This window comes from Zootoca vivipara, chromosome 5, assembly GCF_963506605.1.
Source record: "Zootoca vivipara chromosome 5, rZooViv1.1, whole genome shotgun sequence".
Lineage (NCBI taxonomy): Eukaryota > Metazoa > Chordata > Lepidosauria > Squamata > Lacertidae > Zootoca > Zootoca vivipara.
In genome coordinates this window covers 67,081,348-67,106,946 of record NC_083280.1, presented here as the reverse complement: position 1 = coordinate 67,106,946, position 25,599 = coordinate 67,081,348, and the positions used below count along the sequence as shown (strand labels likewise).

The window sequence follows — 25,599 nt, the reverse complement described above, 5'->3', positions numbered from 1 at the left end:
TGCTAGCAATCTGGGCCCTGCAGGAGTTCAGCAATGTATTTTCATTCAAAAAGGATTTGCATAATTAAACTTTCCTCCATAAACTGGGAACGCTTGATAAATATCCCCACTGTTTCACCTGAATTTCAGAAATCAAAGTCAATGAATAAGAATTCAAATAAGTAAGAACTGGCCATTCTGGAATAAATACTATCAATACAAACTGCTTAGGGAGATTCATCTTTTCATTTTGAGCATCTGGTTTTCAGGCATCTGAAGAAGTGTGCATGCACACGAAAGCTCATACCAAAATAAAAACTTAGTTGGTCTTTAAGGTGCTACTGAAGGAATTTTTTTGGTTTTCTGCTGAAATGGATTAGTTTTGTATCTTCTAGTTCTTACATTAATTTAATGAAGAATCATTTATAACAAGACAACTATAAAGTATCAATGGGAGGGGGTGAGGAACACTTTGTGTACCAATAGAGTATTTAGGAGAATATGTATTATCTATTACAGGCATCCCCAAACTTCGGCCCTCCAGATGTTTTGGACTACAATTCCCATCTTCCCCGACCACTGGTCCTGTTAGCTAGGGATCATGGGAGTTGTAGGCCAAAACATCTGGAGGGCCGAAGTTTGGGGATGCCTGATCTATTACATTAAAGGATGGAGCTGTACAATACAATAGTATTTGGTAAATATTAATGCCTACCTTAGAAGTAGGGGTGCTTGAGGAATTCAGTCTCTGTAAATCTGATATGAACTGAATTAATGTGCACCTCCCAAAATAATGTGCAGAGTAGAATTTAGCTCTTGATTAGATTTCACATTTCTTGAATGGGCCAGCTCAAAATGCGTATTAAAATACTTTTTCAAAATGCTGTTTGAGGGGGGAAATATTTAGAAATGGGGGGGGGGGGTAATATGAATTAAAATGTTAATTTGTGAGGGAATTTTTAAATATACAATGCAAATTAATGAAAACAACAGGACAGGCTTAGGACAGATAAAGATGTTTATCTAGATAGCACTCACTGGGCAGTATCTAACATAGTACTTTTGCTAGTGCAATGGAACTTCTCCCTTCCCTCCCACCCCAGGCCCTCCCCAAATTTGCTCTAGAGTGTTTGGGGAAAACACAGATTGGGGGCAGTGTGGAGGGGTGCAAGGGAAGGAGGGGAAATTCTACTTTGCAGCCAAAAGTCATTGCACTCTTGGAAGTACGTTGTTGGATAATTACCCCCATCTCCAGTACTACCCTGGAACAGGTGAATAAGGAAGGAGATGTTTCACATCACAGCTATGATCATCGGTTCATACTAGTGAACTGCCCCACCAGCCACAGAGTCTTCACCATTCTTGCATAAAGTAATAAAATGCAAATCCGAAAAGTCTATTTAGCAATCCAACCACAGTTTTATTTTACATCTTTTGACTTCTTGCAATGACCCAGCCAAGTTCAATGCAGAGAAAAGAAAAGGGGGGAAAGTGGGAGGCAGGAATGAAAGCAAACATTTTAGCAGCTTGATAAATCATTTAGAATCATAACAAGGCTTACATACGATTGCAAAGAATTATAAATTATATGCAGCCTGCCTTCTGCTTTAGTACAAAACGATGAGTGAGAGTGGCTGAGAATTCTATTTCCTTAAGTTCTAGCTTTCAATTTAGCACAGCTTTCATTATAATGCGGCATTGATGCCACTACAGTAATTTTTCAGCTGTTCAAGACAAACGTTACTCAAAGCAAATCTAAATTGTGTATGTAGGCAAAGTTTAATACTTACCCCTGGAGTGCTTTTTCTCCAAACCAATCTCCCTTTCCTAAAGTACGGAGGAAGATTGAATCTTCTCCAGGCGAATCTTCACGAGTAACATTTACCTGAACAGAAGAGTTTTTTAAAAAATGACAGTGAAAGGATATTGGCTCTGAAAAGGTATATTGCACTGAGAAAAAGCTGTAAACTAAATTATCTGTTCATATCTCAGCTCCATAATGAAGCTTTTGAGAGACCTTTTCCAAGCTAGCGTTTTCAAACTTTAGGCCCCATCTGGAAAAATGGAACTATAATACTGGACTAGGAATTTTGCAAGTATTACTTGTTAGCATTTGTCGCCCGGGCCAGTTAATTTAAGGGTATACTACAGAGCACAAAGAAAAGATGTCATATCAATACTTTGCTATCCTCTTCATCGTAACACTGTGATGTCATATACCTAGATTTTGTAAAAGCATCTTATGATGCAGAATATAAAATGTATCTCCATCCAAAGCCAACAGATTTTGTTTCACATGACTCACAACACATAACTAGAGCTGGATTGTGCCCATTTTCTAAGTCTTACATTTATATAACCCCCGGCTCATCCTGTTTTGAAACAGAAAAAACAACAGAAATACTAAACAATACTCAACCATTTATGCAGTTCAACAACAGTTATACGGCATACACATTTTAGAGATTGGCAAGCTACCCAAAATTCCCAAACTCCGAAATTTCCTGATTTCCTAAAATAACCTGGGACTAAAATTATAGATGTAAGAACTCAAGTTATATTTTAAAGAACTGAGAAAACACTTGGAAATCGTTTTTCCTCTCCCAGAGGAGTGATTGGCTCCATTGGATACTATAGGGGTGGGGAAAAGATGCTTCAGGAGGTAAATCTGTGGGGGGCAGGCCTTCACTGGGGCATGGGGAATTTGTCCAGCCCCTGGATTTGGCCCTCACATGTTTTAAAATCATCAATATGCAATGCAATGGGGGTATGTGGCCAACTTTCAGAGGGTTGTGGGTATCTTTGCCAGCTGAAACAATTGCCAAAGCGCACACAATCCCTGGCTGACAAAGCCTTTGCTCAGGCAGTACAAAGCATTTTTCAGGCAGAGAAGGCAGTAATTCTTCTCCTGATGGATTTTCATCCAAGCGGGGGGGGGGGGGGGGATGAGGGTTTTAAGAGCTTGCATCTCTCCTTTGAGACAGGCAATTTAACAAGCCCATGAAATTCTTTCCTGAGCCTGGCTCAGGAAATGTTCACTCACTCACATTCCCAGTTTTGGTTGATATATTTTTCTCCTAATAGTTTCACAAGACTGGAACTGAATGTTATGGCAGGTGCTGGGTTGATGCCCCAAATAGCAGCCCCCTCATTCCACCCCCTTGTTCATAATGTCAGGAATATGCTACATGGGACACAGATGACATCATACAGCTGCGAGTTTTCCTGTGTGAGAGTGGAGTGCGGAAACTTGCAGTGTAATAAAGTCATGCAACATCAAGGATCTCTAGATATTTAAGGGAGAATGAAAGAGACATGTGGGCCGGGGGCTCATATCTGTCTTAAGGTGAGGTTTCAGATCCAGAACTGGCCCAACTTCTGCTGGCAATTATGAAAGGTGGGTGGGGCTGCCCACCTGCCAGTCACATGATATCATATGACACCAGGTGATTCAACTTCAAAAGCAGGCTGCAAAGGATGAATCAATTCAAGCCATGGCTGGAAGATTCTTCATTTGCAGCCATGAATTGAATTCAAACAAGTGTCTAATTCAAGCCACAGTGGCAACTGCAAAGGAAGAACTAGAACTGCACTTTGTGGCTGCATTCCCATGGGCAGTTTATTCCATTTCCATGACTTTTCTCTAATTGTTAAGTTCTGCATTGTATCTGAGCTTTCACACGACGTAAAGCCACTTCCGAAACTAAAGTGAGACACTCTGTAAAATTTAGTGTCAATTTCTGTGTTATTTACTTCCAGAAAAAAAGCAGTTTGCAAATAACATGGAAATGAGTTTTAAACTTGTGCTATATTCCACTATAGTTCTGGAACTGGCTTCTACATCATGTGAAAGCTCCAATATAACATGGAAATTAACAGTTAGGGAAACATCGTGAAAGTGGAATAAACAGCTATCTGAACGCTCATTATGTATACTGTTGGTTCGTTTTTTCCAGCTTTAATTTAATTTAATTCTGTTGTCACAGAGAGACAGAAAAATGTGTCAAATTCAAAAACTGAACTCCACCTGCAGGTGGGAAAGGAAGAATTGGGAGAGCATTTCAATTTCTTTTGAATTTGGTACTACAGCTTTACTTGTCCCATGCCTGGTATCATATGTCATTAGGTGATGGGCAGATGGGTGTGTTTTGGGCCAAGTCACAGCACAGGCTAAATGAGAAGGCCTGACTGCCCTAATTAGGCCTGTAGGTTGAGGTTTCCTACCACTGATACTATGCTTCATTATTCCCTCTAGAAAAGCCAAGCCTCCACATGTTTCTTCCTAAACGCCGTCCCCATGAAATCAGTTGCTGGAATTATGGCCAGGGTGGTGGTGGTGGGGAGGAGAAAACTAATATGTAGTATGCTTAACATAAACATAATAAATCCACTTTATTAATTTCTAACGTATTTGCATAACTTATGCTTTGAGCTTAAGTAAATATTCAACATTAGGGTCATTATGTTCGGTTACCAACTAGTCTTTGCTCATTCTAATTACCCTCCACATTAAGCAAACAGATAAAGCAAAGTTCACATCCAGTAGCTGAGAAACAGAAGAACTGCAGATTATGCAGTTTAAGGGGGAGGTCTCCATAACAGGTCAGAGACAGTTGCAAGTTTCTGGCAGGCTGCCCTACATCCTTTTCCGATAAACAAACCTGATATCTGCAATAAGAGGCAATGCATGTTCAGGACATTCCATCTAACTTATTTTTTTCTGCCATACTAATTTGTTTCATCCTTCTTAAACAAAACATATTAATAAAAATTAAAATAGAGCACAGCAAAACTATTAAGATGGCATTAAAATAGGGGTAAAAATAACACAAAGCATGTAATTTAATGTAGAAGGCACCAACTGAAAAATCTCAGAGCCAGATTAAAATATTACTAAACTGGAAATACCTTTTCTCTCAAAAAAGAACTCTACTTTCAACCTGCTGTAACAGTATTTATATCTTTGGTTTACTTTGTTTATTAGTAATAAATAAAGAACTCTACTGAGTGGGCACTTCCACTGAAACCCTACCACCTACCATGGGTCATGGCAGATTGGAGAGCCTACAGAATAGTAATCAGATGAATCAGCTAGAGACAAGCCATAAGATTCATATGGTGCAGACTATTTAGACAAGTAAAGATGATAACCAGCACATTGTATTGGTCTGAAAAATAAAATGAAAGCTTTTTCAGACAAGCTAGAAATGGAATAATGTGGTCTCATCATAACCTGGTCATGATAGATGTGGCACAGAATTCTGCACCTACCGCAACACAACCATGACTTAGTATTGGTAACAGGCCAAGTCCTCCCATCCTAACCAGATTTTCTGTAAAAGAAGTTGAGCTCCTTTCCAAAAAATAATAAAGATAGACAGTTTGGCTCAAGGGAAAAAAGCCAAGCTAACTGCCCACCCCTTCCCTCTTGCCTAGTCATCCCATCCCTGAATCGCCTTCCCTGATATTCTCCCGATTCCCCCAAAGCCCTGATACCCTTCTGTTCAAATTATATTTAGTGATGGCACACTAGGAGCAGAAAAAGCAGTAAAGGCTACAACAAGGACAGAGATAAGCTATCTCCAATTTTCCCTCTAATATGCTACTACCATGCAAGACCAAAAGTCCTGGTAGCCCTTGCAGGTTGTAGTTTTCCCAAGGGTTACTGCTTCTCTCCTTATCTTAGTCTTTGATGCTGCTTGCCAACGCTATTGCTGCCTCACTTTCCAGTACAAGTGTTATTTAGGGGGGAAGGGATTAGGGAATCAATGAACTGATGGTGAGGAGGTCTGAAGTATTGGAGAAGCCAGAGAATAAATTCTGGAGCTCATATCTGAGCCTGTTCATCTTTAATCTGCACATTGACTGTAATTCACAATTTATGTAAGCACCAAGTTTCAAGACTGTTGAGATTCAAAAGCTGTTTGCTATACGGTCTGAGTGGGCTGACGTGTCAAAACAGATACAAAAACTCCAGAGAAACATGCAGATCTCCTGGATATAATTTTGTTGTATTATAAACCAGTGTGTTTATATTTCTGTACAGATCTGGGGATCGTTCACAGGAGTCGTATCGTGTTTGGAAAATGTAACAGGTAAATTAGTTTGAACAGCTACACAATCATGTGATCCCTGCAAGGGAAAAATGTGTACAGCTCTGTGTAATGAAACTCTTTAGGTTTTTCATTCGAAAACTCCAGCCTCCATCGCCAACAACAAGTTACAACATCAAATTAAATGTGAAATATTGCATCCCTCTTGGCACTGCATGAGAAAAAGCGAGGGTTGGTGTTACATCCCTATAATATGCAACTATTGCTTATGACATGCACTTTAAATAGGGTGCCACATGAGCTTACCTTGCCTTTGCTGATTATGAAGAAAGTGTCCCCGCGAGCACCTTGCCTGATAATGTACTCTCCATTTTCATAGTGCGTCTGCAGAAAATAAAAAATTACAAGAACAAAAGAAATGTTGAATGTTTGTCACCCAACTTGCAGTTTTACAGTTTCATAACATAACTCTTAGGGATGCAGCAGCGACAACAACTTTGTTCAAGCATTGCAACTTGCATATTTTAAGAAAATACCTGTGGCAAGGAGTAAAACAACTCAAAAGAAATAAACTGTCTTTGTCATAGTTTTCAACAAACTATATTTCACCAAACTATATTTCATCAAACTATATTTCACACACTGTCATATACAAAACTGGTGATTAAGAGACACCCCACAAGTCCTCCTATCATTGTCTGCTTTTCACTTTTCCCATTATCAGTAATCATGATGGAAATGGCAAGATAATATAATTTTATTTCTGACCCAATCTGAATTTGGCCATCTAACCCACCAAAACATCCAGTCCTAAAGTTGTCATTTGCAGAGGATCCAAGGGCATATTTTCCTGTGAAATTGACAGTTCTGCAAAAAAGGAAAGGTCCTTCCGGCAGAACATGAGCTTAAAGGTAGCTGATGTCAGTTCAGAGGCTATGTTCCCAAAGCCAGGGGAGGTTCCTCTTGCCCAAACATTAAGTCCACTGAGGATAATCAGGGGACAGTGTCTTTTTTCAAAGTTTTAAATTACATTGTTTATTAAAGGACATTCTCTTATGTGGAATTCAATGTTTTTTAAAAAAAACAAAAATAAGCATTGAAGCATCAAAAATGAGGAGTATTGAAAAGGTGTAACAAAGTATAGACCTGGTTTGCTTCCAGAAAGTTGTTCACCATACATCCTGATTTGCTTGCAAGGAAATTAGGCAATGTCAGCTATTTATTATAGCTCCCATATAAAACAAAGTCACAGTAATATGCTTGTTTCTCAACTATAAGAAGAAGCACACGTGTGTGTGTGCGCGCGCACACACACACACACAGTGGCAAAGCTGCATGCTCCGCTACCAGGGGTGGAGAGCAGGCAGGGGCGTGGCTGGTGCCCCGGGAGCGTGGCATGTGCCCCAGGGGCGTGGTACGCCACCCGCAAGCGCAGGTGGGGGGGGCGTGACGTGCCATCTGTGGGGGTGTGGCGCCCAGCACGGGGGTGTGCACAGTGCATGTCTGGGGGTGGCGCGCCGCGATGGCACCCTACTGGAATAGTGGTGCCGGGGGTAGTCCGCTCCCTCTGCACCTCTGCCAGTGTTTGCGGGTAGATGAGGAAAATAATATTGGGGAAGGCCTTGAGGGATTGTTGACTGGAGAAGATAATGGATTTTCCACATCTTGCTTGCTTAGGTCCTAAATTTAAATCAATAGTTTTATACTTTGGCTGTGATCGATGTGTCTCTATTTGGGGCTCAGAGACAGTGAATACTTCCATGAGAAATAATCAGCGCTGACCCGTCCATGAGGCAAAGTGAAAGAGGCAGGATCCACAGGGGCGGCCCCAGCCTTCAAGGAGCACATTACCTGCTGCTACAGTGCCAAGAGTGGCTGTAGCCACTTGGAGGCTGGGTCAGCCTCCTCCTCCTCAGCGCCCCCCCCCGCATTTGCCTCTGGGCAAATAGGCAGCACTGCTGGTCTCCTCCCAACCCTGGGAAGGGAATGTGGGGACTGTCTTCTGGGGTGTCCTGGGCAAGCCCATTCCTCCTGTAATGACCTTTGTTTCCCAGTTCAGCTGTTGAGTGAGGTTAATTTGATTCCTCATCGCCTTGTTCCCCATGTAGATCTTCACTCCCCCTCGTCTCTGGCAGGGAAGCACCGTTTTGTGGTTAACCTCAGCTGCCAAAATATATCGGGCCAGCTTTGGAAATAATCACATTATTGTTTTTAAAGGGGGAGGTTTAGAAATAGTAAGAGGCCTCATTTTAATTTTTCACAGGACTTACTGCATGGCAATTATTTGTAGAATATAAATAATACATTTATTTATTAGTGGGATTTTTTTTTATTAACCTCAGGGAGAAAATGTAAATTCTTCATTAAAGGGGGGGCAATAGGAAGGCCTCAGTTATCCAATAAAATAGCATAACATTTCCTAGACGCAGTAGCTAATTATGCCCTGAAAGAATCCAGAATTTTCTTTGTTTTCCCCATTTTCCTTTCCCTGTTTTGTAGAGGCAAACATACATTTCGATGTATTCTATTAACTGTTATCATAGCATTCCAATAACTCTAAGACTTGTAAATATATGCAAACTAGTCTTTTTTTTTTTACAACGTTAATACCTTGAGGCAAATAATTCTAATGTAAAATTATCCAGAGTAGCAACATGTCTACTCAGAATTAAGTCTTATTGGATTCAGTGACGCTTTCTCCCAGGTAAAAATGTATAGAATACCATCCTAAAATTATATCCAATTCTTATGTTTAAATTAAGAGAGAAGTACCCTTCCCTATCTCCTTTCCAAAAGAGGCACCTTCACTCTTTTCAGATTCCATGCTCTTAATCGTTCCAGCTGCCCTTTTCTGAACTACATTCAGTCATCCAATATCCGTTCTGAGATGAGGTCAGCAGTATGGCAAGCTGTATTTCAGGTGAGGATGAACCATTGACTTCTATAATAGCATTATGGTGTTTTCTGTATTCCTCTCTATCCCATTTCTTAGAAATCATACTCCAAGCAATTTACCCATGTAGAGCAATGTGGTATAGACAGTAATACAGGAGACACATAACTTACTTCCATTCCACAAATGTGAATGGCACTACTGTGATTGACATTGGATTTCATTCGCACTAGAGAAGTTGAATTGCTAAGGTTAAGAAAGGCCAAGTATGATTAAATCCCCCTCCTCTGTGGAATAAGTTAATTGTTGGTCCTAAATATAGTAGTAGTAGCAGTATTAAAAAAAGGTAAAGGTAAAGGACACCTGGACGGTTAAGTCCAGTCAAAGGCAACTATGAGGTGTGGGGCTCATCTTGCTTTCAGACCAAGGGAGCCAGCGTTTGTACACAGAAAGCTTTCGGGGTCCTAAACCACTTCTGGCACAACAGAATACTGTGATGAGTACCAGAGTGCAAGGAAATGGCATTTACCTTCCCGCAGCAGCAGTACCTATTTATCTACTTGCACTGGCATGCTTTCGAAATGCTAGGTTGGCAGGAGCTGGGACAGAGCAATAGGAGGTCACCCTGGCAGATTTGAACTGCCAACCTTCTGATCAGCAAGCCGAAGGGGCTCAGCGATTTAGACCACAGCGCCATAATAATAATAATTATAATAATAATAATAATAATGCTCATTGCTATACCCAAGCCAGGATGGGAAGGTGCCTTATACTGTAAATTGCATGAACACAACTGAGATTTACCAGTCAAAATCCTGACAGCTTTATATCTGCTCATATATGACATTCATGGGTTGTTTTTCTTGCTAGCACTTGGTGATGAAATGGCAAGGCAGTAGGTGAGGCAGGGTATAATGTTAAAAGCATGCTGCCCCTTTCTGGGGTTTTCTTGCTATTGCCCTAAAGTCTTCTGCTGTCTTAATGACTCAGTTTTTCAACTTTGCTATCCGGCATATCTCGCCATGGAAGCCCTCTGCAAATACATCCTGCATTTTCTGGAACGCAGCTGAAATTCCCTCAGGTAGCAGTTAGCCAAGAATAATAGGGCTCACAAGTATTTTCAGTAATAGCAGAAGCTCAAGGATCACATGAATCTTGAGAATTAGGCAATGTTGCCAATAACAGTTACTTGGATCTCTCATTAAGTTCAGTGGAAATTTTTACTGCACAATCCAATGAGCAAAATGGGGAACATAGTTTTCACTTGCACAGATGAAGTGAGCACTTTTCATGCCTTTTCTCTCCCCACAGAGGGCTTAATGGAACTGCCAAACTTATTTTACTGCAAGTTTGTATATGTGCAGGAAACCTAAAATGGGTCATTTTTGTGAAATACCCAGCAAAGCCCTAACAATTTATGGTGTTCGGGGTTTTTTTTGGTTTTTTTTTACCACTGTGCATTATTTGTTTTCCTCAATCAAGCAATTAGTTTTTGCATTATTCAAATAACCCCTTCTCAGAAGCAAACTCAAACACCTGCTAGATCCTCTCAGGATTATAAAAATAAAAAGTTTGTTACCATTTAAAACTCTCACGTGAAGGTTTACATTAAAATTTTGGTAATTAGATTTCTAGCTGATTCAGTTTGCATTTAGTAGAAGACTGTGACACATTGAACAAATGAATAGGTGTTAAACCACAGCAGTATACAACAATTCAGAGGTAGCACTCCTGATGGTTGAAGGAGTCAAGCACAAAGTTGTCACAAAACTCTTGTCAAACTCATCACCTAACCTCCTTCCTGGTATTGGGGAAGCTGAATCTTTTCTTGAGGTACCTGAGCACCAAGGATAAATGTCAGAAATTACATCCCAGTGCTCAGCAACACATGGGACGTGTATCTCTAAGGATGTTCACATTAAGGACTCAGGCACCTTCGGAAACTACAGTGGCCTGGCAGTGGTTAGATAGCCAAATGTTTCACAGAGACTTAAAACTAGGGGCATTATGATAATATTCTTCTCCTTTGGTTACTCTACAACATTTAATAATGAAAGTTTATTGTCTTAAAAGGCCAATAGCTTAATTTATTGATCAATCCATCAGTTAACTAGAGCAGACTAATAATCACAATAATTTGTGACAACTGAATGGGGGTTCATCATCTAGATAGACCAGGATGGCATCAAAAAAACCACACACAACTAATTGGAGTTTTAGAATGAAGGCTGCAATCCTGTCAGTGGTACTTGTGGGCAGGATAAAATTCCAGGTGAACAATTAAGTTAAGCAGGGTGACAATAAATCATAATCAAAGATAGTTGATTCCATGTTGATATTTTAATTCCTCCAGCTACTGTACTCACAATCAGTCTAGGAATTCGGGACAGCTAAGAGAGTAACAGTTAAGTTATTAACAAAGATTGAGAACTGTTATTAGGAGGTTTGCTGCCTGGCGATGAATCTGTTTGCAGGTGGCAAGTAATGATTGCCTCTCATAATGAGAACTTTTCAGTGGGGTGTGGCACTGTCCACTTATTATTGTTGCTATTACCATTTTTATCTTTTTCTGCCTTTTGGTCAACAGGTCCTCAAGATAGCTTACCAAAATACCCAGAAATATAAAGCATACCTCAATAAAACCTCTTTAAAACAATTACAAAACCAGTTCCTGAAGCAAGTCTGCTGCATGAAATGAACTAAAACAACCCTGTTCCATCAGTATTGCATTCATTTCCCAAGCAGTGGTAAGAAGATGATTTATAAGCCCTTCACATTTCCCTTATTTTGGTCTAATGCCTCAAGCCATTCACTTATTGGGAAGTTACATAACAGTTGAAAAACAACCTCAAGTCGTGTATTCTCTGGTTATTCTATTAATTGGAGGAAGTGAGAAGTGGTAGTGTAAAATTTCTGCTAAACATCACTAGGTGACATAGTGCCTTCTCTGGGCTGCTGAGTGCTGTAAAACCAAGCTCTTGAATGGCGCTATAATTGCATTTGACAGATGTCTTGACAGTGTAATCTGTAGTTAGAGTTTATGATGACTAGAGTTTATTTTAGGTATTTAATATATTGCCCTATGTTACCAAATTCCAGGTCAGCTTTCAAAATATAAACTGCATATAAACAGTATCTCTAAACATCAACACAACAAACCACAGTAAAAAAACAACACCACACAGCTTGTTATTAAAATAAACAAATGCTTGACAAAAATACTTTTAAAACTGTTGCCAAAATACAATTAAAGTCATAGAACATGCCCCATTTGGGAAGATTGTTTTCATGTATGTTTTCTAAATTAACTCGTTTTTATTTCTTAACTTCTCAACTTTTTCTCAAAAAGCAAATACAGTGGTACCTCTACTTACGAATAACTCTACTTACGAATGTTTCTACTTATGAATGGAGCTCTGTCCGCCATCTTGGATGCGGTTTAGATAGGATTTTTTCTACTTACGAATTTTTAGATAGGGTTGCTTCGACTTACGAATTTTTTCTCCCAATGCATTCCTACGGGATTCAACTTACAATATTTTTTCGAGTTACAAATGTGCGTTCGGAACGCATTAAATTCGTAAGTAGAGGTACCACTGTATGACAATGATCAAGTTTTACTGATACCTGAGTGTCATTACCTGGGACCCAGGTGAATGTCATGACCTGAGACCCACTGGGGTCAACATAGCAGGCAGGCATTTCTGAGCATACATTGCTCTCATACATTGCTTTCACAGCACTAATATTTCTGCTTTGAGTCAGTTTCTACCGAACAATAGCTTACAGTCCACTATCAGCAGCTAGCAGGACAGCAAGGAGAGGTTGTGCCAATTAGCAACACAGGAGATCTGCCAAGTTCCTTCAGGCTAGCTGGAAGGTGAAGTACAGAGTACACCTATACTGACATGCTCTCGCCCTGTGTCACAGAACAGGTTTCTGATACACAACTGACCTCAGCGTTCTGAGCCTCCATAAACACTCTCAATCACAACCACAACGTATCTGTGCCATTGTCCTGCATGAAGGTATATAACTAGCTAAGCAAAGATTTTTCATGCACCTCAACCTGTCTTTTTGTTGCGTGTTCAGACCCAGAAACACCCCCCCCCCAAAAAAATCACACTTGACTCAAATTTTAGTTTTGGTTTTTGGCAGAATTTAGGCCACAACTTTATTGATTACAGAAAGTGAGTGGTTGCATAGGCTCTGGTTCGACTAGCTCCCTGCCACGCAGGTAGCGCTGACCCAGGGTTCCAGCATAGGTCAGCCAAGGGTGAACACCTGGATAGGCGAAAAATCAGGAACAGACTATGTCTGCCACTCAGATGTCCCCCTGGACTCAGGCATGGGCACAACCCCCTCTCAGGGGTTGACCAAACCATATGAGGTCCTGGATTTCTTTAACAGAATACAATTCACATAGGGATGGCGAGAGCGTTCTCCCATCCCTATCATCTGAACCAGAGCCTATCCGCATCCTTACAAGTTGTGACAATTTGCTACGCAGCAGGCGAAACCCAAATGGCAACATGCCAATCAGCCAAGTGGGGAAAATTCCTGCCATGCCCCTGTCTCAACGACAGATGACACACGACGGCATAGCAAGGTCAAGCGCAAAAGCCCTAAAAGTAGAGAGAGGTGGGCGGGTGTTCTGAATGCACGCACCAAAAGAGGAAGTTCTGGGTCACGTGCATGGTATATATAGGTCCTTTGATCCCTTTGGACTGCGCCCCATTGGCCAGATTAAACCCAGCAACGAGGGACCTACCAATCAGGTGTTGTGGCTGACCAATCTTACCTACCCACAAATTAGAGGATTGGTTTCCAGGTCTCACCGCAACACGTGCCCTCTTTAAGGGAGGACACGATCTAACAAGCAGGGCCTTGCTTATAAGCTTTGCATACCAGAAAGGCTAAGTGACCTTGAAGAGACTAGAAGCTCCAAACTGATCACTTCATGTAACAGACGACCAAAAATGCAACATTTTGAACAAGACATAAGAGGAGTGAATTTATAAACTTTGTTCAGAACTATCTGTTGCCACGCTTATTTGTAAACCAATTAGAACTGAGGAGTCTACAAGCTGTCCACACATTCTGTTATCCAATCATGTTGCTGAAAGGGGTTGTTCATGAGCTAATCATGTAAAGAGAATGTTATAAAACTGTCTTGAATTTTGTATTCGGGCTCCAGAATTTGGAGAACTACTCTGGATCATTTATTCTTACCGCAGTCTGCAATAAATTTGAACCCTTTCCATGATGCTGCTGTCTTTATTTGGCTAAAGAGGACCGGCATATTTCAAGACCCCCTTTGTAGGGTTGCATTACTACTCCTTCAATAAATCCTAAGATCATTTGCAAAAACACTAAATAGGAAATCAATTAACATTGTGCAACAGGAGTTGGCAATACATAGTGCAAACCAACATAGTGGCACTTACATTTCCTCTCAATTTGAAAGACATTTCCTTTCCCTAACTCTGTCCCTTTTTCATATTTTGCCACAAGAAAAAAATATATATACTTTTTCTAGTGAAATAACAGGGTGTTGGTTTAAAAGAGAAGAAGAAGATAAAAAAGATTAATTGGAACTCTTCATACAGTTTCAGTGACATACTGCAATATAATTGTATTCTTAGAGCCTAGATTGCAAGGCTTACCATACAAAACGCATATCAACAAATAAATTATTACTTAAGCCAAGAGAAAAGTTACAGTATTGTTGAGTTGCGTAGCTTTGAAATTATGCAAAAGAGAGACACATAGAATTGTAGAGTTGGAAAGGAGGGTCACCTAGCCCAGCCCCCTGCAATGCAGGCATACACAACTGTTCCATGCAGGGATCAAACCTGCAACCATGGGATTATCAGCACCAGGTTCTAACCAACCTCAGCCACTTCAATCTGATCATGGAGCACGGAGTACTCCTTCACACAGCACATACGTAAACTATGGCATTCACTGCCACAAGTTGTAGTAATGGCCACCAACTTAGGCAGCTTTAAAGGGGTTTAGACAAATTCATGGACGATAAGGCTATTAATAGCTACCAGCCACAATGGCTGTGTACTGCTTCTAGTGGCATGCCTCTGAATGCCAGTTTCTGGAGAATTAGGGAGAGGGTGGTTTTGTTCATGTCCTGCTTATGGGCTTCCCAAAGGCATCTACTTGGCCACTGCGAGTGTAGGTCACTGAACCAGATGGGCCTTTAATCTGACCCAGCAGGGTTCCTCTTTTGTTCTCATTTACACCCTTGCAGCAAGTCACAACAAACAATATTCTGCTAAAGCTGCTATTTAAAATGAGAGATTTTTTTTTTTACAAACACACACATTTTCCATTTAAAATAGTAGGGTGCCGTGATAATGTAAACAATCACGAACCTTCCTTTCAAATTGCAAATATGACTGAATCAATTTTAATGTTTAACATCCATTTTCCTCCCTAGAAGTTCTTAAAGGTCCAGAGCCAAAAATGAAAATCTAAGCAAGCTTATTTCTAATACAGTGGTACCTCGGTTTATGAACACAATTGGTTCTGGAAGTCTGTTCATAAACTGAAGCGTTCATAAACTGAAGCAAACTTTCCCATTGAAAGTAATGGAAAGTGAATTAATCCGTTCCAGATGAGTCCGTGGCGTTCATAAACCGAAAATTCATAAACTGAGGTGTTCATAAACCGAGGTTCCACTGTACCAACAAATCAGGCAAACCTTTTTGGGCCTGTACGCTTAAACAAAACAAAACAAAAACCACCTCTCTCTGAACCATAATCCCAGTACATAAATAATCCCCAGTACCTATGTTAAAATTGAGTAATCCTCTGCACCAGAAGCCAGAGTTATTAAGAAAAAAAAGGATACTAGGTGCCATGAACTGGCAGGACAACAGGGGGAGGAGGGGGAGGATCCCAGCAAGGGCTGTAGCTGGGACTGGGACACACTGGGGCAAGCTGGGGATGGGGAAAGAGAGGTTGGTATAGGAAATACTCACAGGGAGGATGATGATGAGATGGGAGCTAGTGCATAGGAACCAGAGCAGCAGCACCCACCACCAGAGTGGGCCCTGTCTCCACTAACACAGCAGGCTCTGAGGCATAGGGAGCAGCAGGCAGGGTGCTCCAGGAGGCTGAGGCAGGCAAGGGCCCACTAGCTGGCCAGGTGGGGCTCGCTAGCTCTGGGAGGAAGTGTGTGATTCGTCAGCTGGAGTAGGTTTGGAACAGGTGAGGGTCACCTGCCTCGTCAAGCCCAGATGCTGCAATCAGCAGGCAAAGTACAAAAGGGAAGCAGAGCAGAGCTGCTGTGTCTATTCAACTGCCTATGTTGATGGACATTGATTTGGATCAGGCATCCCCAAACTCGGCCCTCCAGATGTTTTTGGACTACAATTCCCATCATCCCTGACCACTGGTTCTGTTAGCTAGAGATGACGGGAGTTGTAGTCCCAAAACATCTGGAGGGCCGAGTTTGGGGATGCCTGATTTGGATGCTCCTGCACCTCCATGGGACTGTGCTTCAGGTTTGACTCTAGACTGTGTCTTGACTGCTGGCCTTGGCTACTTGGATTGACCCTGAACCTCATTTCCTGATCTTTGAATTTTGGACTTTGCTTGCGTGGATCAACCCTCAGACTCTGAACTTTGGCATACTGACTTGCTGACAACTGTAGTTTATCACTAAAGCACACACTTTATTTTGTGGCACTTCTGAATCACTGTTGACCTGGATTTCATAATTATACCACTTGTGATATGAAAGTTGAAATTCCATATACATTTGTAGTTGGCCTTTTACCTAGGCAGGAAAAAACAATGCCATGATTCCTGCCTGGCTCCTGGACTTGATCGCTTGTTAAGCAAACAAATTTTTTAAACATAGGAAAACCAGCAATGTACTTCTTACCCTCACAAGTTCCTATTGGAAGAGGCTAACTATTTCCTAAAATCCAAGACAAATAAAATAACAAGGGGGCAGTACACTGCAGTGGACAAAATGCTAATTCCAGCCAAGGGAAGTGAGTCAAATCAAATCCCTACTCATCCATGAAGCTAACTTGAAGCCAAGTCACGCAAGAAGAGTTTTGCTGGGTCAGGCTGATCTAGTCCAGCAGTCTAACTGGTCAACCAGGTGCAGCGAGTCCCATCCTTAGTTATGAGATAAGTATGTTATCACTTGAAAGAAACAGCAATGTGATTATTAGACCCCCTTTGAAACCTCTTGCCTGCTGGAATGTTATTATTTGTTTTGATGATACTGGCTTCTTTTTAGTTTCCCCCTCTCAATATTCCTTAATCTACCCCATTTCTTAATTAAATAAAACAACAGAGAAGTGTTTGAGTTTACTTGCTTTAATGTTGGAGTATGTTTTCCAAGTATGTCATCATTTTGGCACCATGTAATAGTTGTGAATGCCAACCAGGCTGCTTGCTCAGCACTCAGAGGATTTCCCCTGCATTTGGAATCTAAATACAATATTGGCCCACTCCACATAAGAGGGGCTTCGGCCGCACCACATCTGTCAGTTCTGACCTAGCTATAGGGATTTGGTAAATAAGAAAAATGATGCAGGCAGCTCATGTTATAGCCTCTAAGCATATAGCCATTGTGACAGCTAATATTTCATTTGTACTGATAGACATCTGTTATATCAAAGTTGTAAACTGCTGATGAAGAATCAAATATCATGAATCAGGGGATTAAAGTTCCTTTTGCTGTATATAACAAAGGTCCAAAGAGAGAAACCAAACATGATTCACTCAAAACTGACACTTGCCCTTGCAGCTGGTGTGTAACATCTAGGAATCACTAAGGTTTGCACATTGTACAGCTGGATGTATCTGCTCCTGTTAAATAATAAACATCTAAAGCTGTACAGTGGAACTTCGGTTTACAACTACCTCTGTTTATGAACGCCTCCATTTACAAATGCCGTAGACCCGGAAGTGTTTACATCCGGGTTCCGCGGCATCAGATGCGCAGATCGCTTCTGCGCAGCTCGCGCATACGCAGAAGCGATCTGTGCAGCACGTGCACGTGCAGAAGTGCTCTATCGGTGCTTCGCGCACGCGCAAAAGCGTGCCTTCAGGGAGCAAATGCCCCCGTTTACAAATGCCTCCCTGGAACGGGTTGCGTTTGTAAACCGAGGTTCCACTGTATTTGAAAGGCACAGATCTTTACAAAAGCCTGCATAGTTTTCTTTTCTCTGCCTATGTTCTCCAATGAAAACTATTTCCATTTTTATAAAGGCATTTGATATACAATTTCCCCCTCCTGCTGGGAAGCTGGGTTTCTGGTGTTTTCATGCCCATCTGATAGGCAAATTGTTTTCCTCCTAACAATTTGGTGCTGAACCGTATGCTCCAATGTCTGAAAATGATCACTATGGTATGTATCAATGAACAATGGTGTCTGAAAAAGTGCACAACTGCTTGGAGTCAGTGTGTGCCATGATAATAATAATAATAATAATAATAATAATAATAATAATAATAATAATAAATACCTCACCCATCTGGCTGGGTTTCCTCAGCCACTCTGGGCGGCTTCCAACAGAAATATTAAAATACAATAATTTATTAAACATTAAAAGCTTCCCTAAACAAGGCTGCCTTCAGATGTCCATGCCATGTTGAATTGCCTTTGCAGGCATTGCTATTCCACGTGGCCTCATATCTGAAAAATATCGGCATGTATTAGTCCACAAGCCAGTATAAATCTAGTGCTTTTCTGAAAAAGTGCACAACTGTTGTGAAAAACTGAGCAGCATCACCACACTAGGTTTTTTCACTTTTGTTTAACACAAGGGTGTTGTGTTCTAATGAACACCAAAAGAGCATTGTGGAAGTTTACATGGGAACATATAGATATGCCGTAGTATTGGTCAGACTATAGGCTGGCAGTATGGTCTTAGGTTTTTCCCAGCCTTGCTACCTAAGATTGATTTAAATTGTAGATTCCAGAGTGGGTGCTCATGGGTGCTCTTGGGTGCTCATGGATACAGAGCATTTGGAATAGCATCGGACTATGTGTCTTCCCAATCAGGGAACTGGACCTCATTTGGCAGGCAAAGATGCTGGTCCATGTAACAGGTTTTGGCAACTTTGGTTCAGTGCACTATTTGTGTATTGCTATTTGACCCTGCTGGATGACATTTTAATGCCCAGAATCCTTTGAAACAATATTAACAAACAAACAAACAATCATGATGGTGAGCTGAAAACCATTTTTCTATTTAATGGAAAGTAATTGTTTGAACAAAATGTTTATAATATCAACCTTTTCGACTAAAGGTTAGAGGCTGATTTTTATTTTTTTATTTTTAGGATACACTTTTTAAAGTCGTTAAATGTCATGTTCAAAAGGATATACAGAACAAATGAAAGAGAAATGTCCCATTCCAAACACCTATCAATAACAATGAGTCTTCTACCCCTCACAGGTGGTGAGATCTAAAACTGAACAATCATTCCTAGTATGAAATAAAATATTAGTGCCAAGTCCTTTTTATATAAAGGTATATTATTTAAAAAGCTATATGCTGCCTTACAGGTCCACGCAAGGCAGTGAACAAAATAAATGCATAACAGCACAATGCAATATTATAATAAAACTTTAAAATTACTATGTGTCAGAAGGCAATACATGAAAACCAACCAGTATGAAGGCCATTTCCAGAGGCACCGCAATAAAGCATCAATAAAACAGCAGCATGACAAGAAAACATACATTAAGACTCATGCATAACTGGTTGGTTTTCAAAGCCTTTTGAAATACTGCAGATGAGGGGTCCAAGCACGCCTCTTAGGTGGGGTTGAGTTTCACAAGGCTGGGATCATTACTGAGATGACCCAATCCCTACAGCCCACCAATCTAATTCAAGACCAATAAGTAAAGTACGACCTCCAATCCCCAGCTTAAAGCATGGGCAGGGGCGTAGCAAGGGGTGTGTGGTAGGAGTGCACCGCCCTGGGTGCCACCCTGGTGGGGGTGACACTCGGCGCGCCCCCTGCGCCCAAGCCAGAGCGGCAAAAATGAGGCACCCCGGGGGCGGGGCGTTGCCACATAGCGGACATGTGCAGTGTCGCTACGTAGCTGCACTGCACATGCGTGCTATGGGGTGGGGTGCTGGCGCCACCCCCCCAAACAGAGCTGGAGGCTCCCGTAAAAAGCCTCACTTGCCCACCTGCTTGGCGCAGCTCCAGCTGGCTTGCACACGCTCATTTCCTGCTGGACGGAGCTGCGGAGGCAAGGGCTCCCTGGCCTGCCCCTCGCCTCTGCGGCTCCGCAGGGCAGGAAGTGAGGAGCAAGCCAGCCCCACCGCGCCAAGCAGGTGAGCGAGCGAGACTTTTTGCAGGAGCCTCCATAGCGCGCATGCGCAGCAGCGCTATGTAGCGGCGCTGTGCATGCACGCTACATGGTGACGCCCCACTCTGGGTGCACCTCATTTTTTCAACTCCAGGTGCCGGAGCGGCTACGTTTGCCCCTGAGCATGGGCAGGTTTGTGTGGCAAAGGCAGTTCTTTAAATAATTTGGGCCCAAACTAGGGCTTTAAAGGTCAAGCCCAGCACTTTAAATGTATCAATAAAATATGTTGTCTGGCCTCAACAGTCACATCAGCAGCCACATGTGGTACCAGCTGGTTTACAGATCATCTTCAAAGGCAGCCCTATGTGCAGTGCATTATATTTTTAGTTAGCTAGATTGCAGTCTGATGCTAGTTAACCCCTGTTCACTTCACATGCTTTAGCTGACTTCTTACTGGTTTCAACCTATATTTTTGTAGGCTACCTTTAAAATCTTTGTTTAATGTGGGTTATAAAATTATTATTATTATTATTATTATTATTATTATTATTATTATTATTATTATTAATATAGCGCCCTATACCCGGAGGTCTCAGAAATAATTTTAATGTAATCATTTAATGAATAAATTGTCTGAAGTATCTGCCAGGGGCAACAAAAGACAAATGCATAAAAGCAACTGGTGTTGAGGTGAGCAATGACATATGGATTGAGGCAGAAGGTTGTGGTGAGTATTTAGATAGAATATTAATTATTCCTTAATTGAAATAATTTGTTATTAAATCTGATTTTGCATCACAAATCACAGAGTTAGATTCAGTTTAGGAATGTATTTATACTGCAGAAGGTTAAACAGGAAGAAATTCGCTTTTAATGCAGCGTCACACTACCAAGGAAGATGGAGGAGCAGGAGACCTGGGCACTAAAGTAACATCCTTACTAAAAAGTGACCTATATATAGGCTTTTGAAAAAGATAGGTATTCTTATTGATTATCTTTAAAACCTAGGCAGAATAGCGTTCTTGAAAACATTTCTCCCTCTGTGTTTAATCTTCAGCATTGCTTCACAATATGAATTAGGTCACAAAGAGTAATAATCTATTTTCACTGGGACAGAAAGATGCGGCCAATATGAGGCGAGATCTTCAGGGCTGCTATATTTTATACAAAAAGATAAAACTGCACACGTTTCTAAGAGCAGCCAGGGTCAACTAATAAATCAGAGTGATAGGGCAAAGTGCCGTAGCAGAGCACTACATAAAGCTTTCTAATCTAAGATATAAATCCAAGATGAAATGTTGTCACCCGGCAAGAGAGACAGACACAGCACTGGGCCAGTGTGGCTTGCATCATAGCAGAGGGCAGCACTGGAACATGCTGATTTCAGTACTGAGTGAGATTGCTCAGCGGTTCTTGCAGAATTGAGCCTACATGGCAAAAATGAGAATAAATCATATGGCAAAGCAAAAAATAAAAATAAAAAGGTGACATAAGAACTAATAACTATGCCCACCTCTGAATATCAGTTCTTAGTGGGGAATGAGTGCCATTTCAGAAGTTTAATTTTCAGCTTCTGTTGAAAGCATAGTATCTGAGGGATACAAGCCTGTTTTGAAAGATGATACAGTCATACCTTGGGTTACAGACGCTTCAGGTTGCGTCTTTTCAGGATGCGTCCCGCACTGAACCAGGAAGTACCCGAATGGGATACTTCTGGGTTTCAGTGCTAGCGGATGCGCAGAGGCACAGTAGCCTGGGTTCTGTTAAGGCAGAGCTTTCCAAACTGTGTGTCGTGACTGTTGGCTGCAGTGTGTAGGTCTGTCGCACCTAGTTTAACCTCTAGTTTCCTAGTTACAGGTAGGGATCTGACATCAGGAATCACAAGACAGAGAAGCCAGTAGGAGAACACTTCAATCTCCCAGATATTCTATACAAGATCTCAAAGTAGCTGTCTTATTGCAGAAAAATTTCAGAAACAGACTGGAAAGAGAAGTTGCTGAATTGCAACTCATTACCAAGCTTAAAACCATGGAGAGACCTGGTCTGAATAAAGACATTGGATTCTTATCTCATTATACATGATAAAGCTTTCTTTAGCCATCTCACCCCTTGCTTTTTCCTGCAAGACCAATTACAGTCGTTGACAGTCATCAACAGGTTTACCACTCCTATCAGCCAATCACCCATTCCCACCACCCTTCTGAGTAATACCCCTCCCCACCCTCTGACTATACATAAGGGTCTGGTGACTTCATTTTTAGTGTATCTGAAGAAGTGTGCATGCACACGAAAGCTCATACCAATGACAAACTTAGTTGGTCTCTAAGGTGCTACTGGAAGGATTTTTTTTTATTTTCTGTTTCTCCAGTTTCCCAGTAAAACTAAATTACTGTGCTGCCAAATGATGTGTGTCTAAAAAGTGTGTCACTCACACGGAAAGTTTGGAAAGCTCTGTGTTAAGGGGTCAATGTTGCTGGATGTGGGAGCAAAGGATGGAAAGGAGATGTGCTATGAGATAATCCTCCATTATGAGATATATGCCTTAACCAGTGCTGCGCATTACTACAGATGGTAATGGCAAGCAACAACAGCTATTCTTGTGTATCTTGGGCCAAAATAAAATGGTTTAATCTTACCTCTCCCTTTTTCATCTGGTACTCAAACCTATGAATAAGGTCAAAAGGCCATGGCTTCCTATTTTATTATTTATAAAACTGTTTTCATCCTGTCTTTCACTTAAATATATATCTTAAGGAAAGGTTACACACTTGTTCAAACTTCTCTGAAGCAACACCCTAAGGCAGTGTTATAACACCACACTCAGCCTTAAGTTTACACATGAATAATTCATTATTAAAAACAGTTATTTTCTCCTCTTCAGTCTTTTAATTACTGTACATGGCTGTCCCACAGGCTCTGCTCCAGTTGCTCACTCAGAACCACTCATGATTATACCAAATGAAATAACCAGAAAAGAGTCCTGTGTTTTAAAAAAATTATCAAAAATTATGCCAATATATGAAACTATTATTTATTTATAAATCCAAAGAAATTCAAAAAATTTCTTTATAAGAATCAGCTTACAACAGTTTATAAAAATATATAAAAATGTAACTTCTCATTTAACAAGAATTAGCACTTCTGACCAGTACCCTATCTTCCATGTACTGAAATATAGAGACTATAAAATATTCCCCAAAGGACTTTTGGGGGGAAAAATAACAGCAAAGGGGCAGGGGCGTAGCAAGGGAGGGGCATTGGGGGCGCTCCGCCCCGGGCAGCGCACAATCCCGAGGGCTCCATGGCGGCTGCCCCTGCCCGCCCACGCTGGGCGCCCCACCCCCAGAATGCATGCCCCTCCCCTACGGATGGCACGCCCCACCCCAAAATGCATGTCCCGCCCCCACAGATGATGCACCCCGCCCCAAAACGCACACCCGCCCTAAAACATGTGCCCCGCCCCTGCAGGCAGCACACCCCATCCCCAGAATGCGCGTCAACCCCGACCCCGCCTGCTCTCTGCCCCCGGTGGCAGAGCATGAAGCTACGCCACTGCAAAGGGGTAAAGTATGGATTCTGACCTGCTGGGAGCCTGAAGGCCCCCGTTCCTGCCTCTTTCTACCTGGCCTAGGGCGGGGCCTGAGAGGCTTCATAAGAACTGCTGGTGCTGCTGCCCAGCAAGGACTGGGGTATTTGGGGGGAAAGTTTTGTCAGGAGTTTTTGCTGTTATTTATATTAATTCTTTTGTATCTTTATTTTTATGTGGAGATTGTTCAGTTTGGTTATGTAGTTTTGATGTGTTTTATTTATTTTTTAATGACTCCTATGTTTGTAACTCTGTAAATCTTTTCATATTGTAAGCCGCTTTGAGCATTGTTTTAACTGTGGAAGGGCGGCATACAAATAAAATGATGGTGGTGGTGGTGATGTCAAAAAATAAAAATAAAACTACTAAAAATCCATCTCATGACATAAAAGCAAGGACATGGTGAAACTAGCATTGAGGCAGGAGAGACAAACTCAAAATTAAAAGCTAGGCAAAGAAATTCTAAAGAACTTGCCTGAAGTTTAAATGAGAGGAAAGTAACTATACTGCTCAACCTGAAAACAATTTTTTGCAAGAATTTACACACACACACACACACACACACACTCACTCACTCACTCACTCACTCTACAGAGGGTAAATGACAGAGCTAATTAGTATTATTTTTTTATATGCAGACCACTAAAGGAAGTGCATGATTGATGCGCCTCCCATTCTATCCTTCTTTACTGCTCTCCTGCAGTGAGTAAAATCCATCACTAATTATAGAAAAGGTGAATGAATGCTGAGGAAAGCACCATGTTCCGAGTTACAGCATTTCAGTGTTCATCAATATAATATTTATGAGTTGGCTGTGCATACATGGCCTAATTGAATCTCAGAAAAGTTAAAGCAGTTTTAAATCCCTTCTGGACAATTTTCCAGAGCTAACACCCTAATTTATAAAACCACCAGCAGATGATCACAAGGTACATTTTAATCTGCTTTATATGCTTGCAATTCAAGGTTTTCTGGATTTCAACACACTTTGTTATTTGTTTAAAACAAAGATCTTAACACATTGTGTGTTGTCGCTGGGTCAAGTCTTTCGTTTCTATCACAGCTACATAACAAAACACCAACACAAAATGCCTCACTAGAAGATACATTCCTAGGGGTTGACAAATACCAAGGAGGAAATTATGTAAATCCTTTACTTCTTTAGCTTCATACATTGGCTTAGATTCATACATTTGTGAAATGGGCACGGACCACTATAGAACAGGGTCAGAGACAAACTGGAGACCCAACAAGAGAAAAATGATATGACACTACTATGTATGATTTGTTGGGATTCCTGCAGAGCGTTGTGTTACAGTTAGATGATCCTTGGGGTCCCTTTCAACTCCATAGAATCAACTCCATGATTCTATTAATCTATTACCACATTGGTATGGATAGTATTGCTATTCTGGTTATAAAGAAATTACCCCAAGCACATAAGATGATAACTTTTCCTTTACTACATAATCAAAGACCATGTTTCTTGTTGTGGGAGGCAAGGATCTGCTATAACCAATGCTTCCCCCCCCCCGGGGCTACCCCTAAACATTTTGCATACCCCTAAACATTTTGTGAATCTGAGTTTGGCCTCATTGAGGGGCACTCTTTCAATATGAGTAGGAAAATTAGAGTACCCCTAAACATTTTTTAAGATAAAAAGCACTGGCTGTGACTGTAATCCTGTGTACACTTACCTAGTAGTAAGCACCGTTAAAATCAGTGGGCTCTACTTCTGAGTAAACCCAATTAGTATTGTGCTTCACATAGTGTACAAGAA

General features: G+C 41.2%; 1 protein-coding gene across 4 annotated transcripts in view; it reads right to left on the bottom strand.

The window, feature by feature from the left end:
• The window catches only part of PRKG1 (protein kinase cGMP-dependent 1), a 583,016-nt gene that overhangs the window by 117,216 nt on the left and 440,201 nt on the right, over positions 1-25,599 (bottom strand). For all 4 annotated transcript variants that reach the window (XM_035137531.2, XM_035137530.2, XM_060274879.1 and 1 more), the window contains 2 exons: positions 6,339-6,416; positions 1,770-1,864 (listed from right to left, as the gene is read on the bottom strand). In XM_035137531.2, the coding sequence (XP_034993422.2) occupies positions 1,770-1,864; positions 6,339-6,416 (173 nt within the window). The remainder of the gene's footprint in view (positions 1-1,769; positions 1,865-6,338; positions 6,417-25,599) is intronic.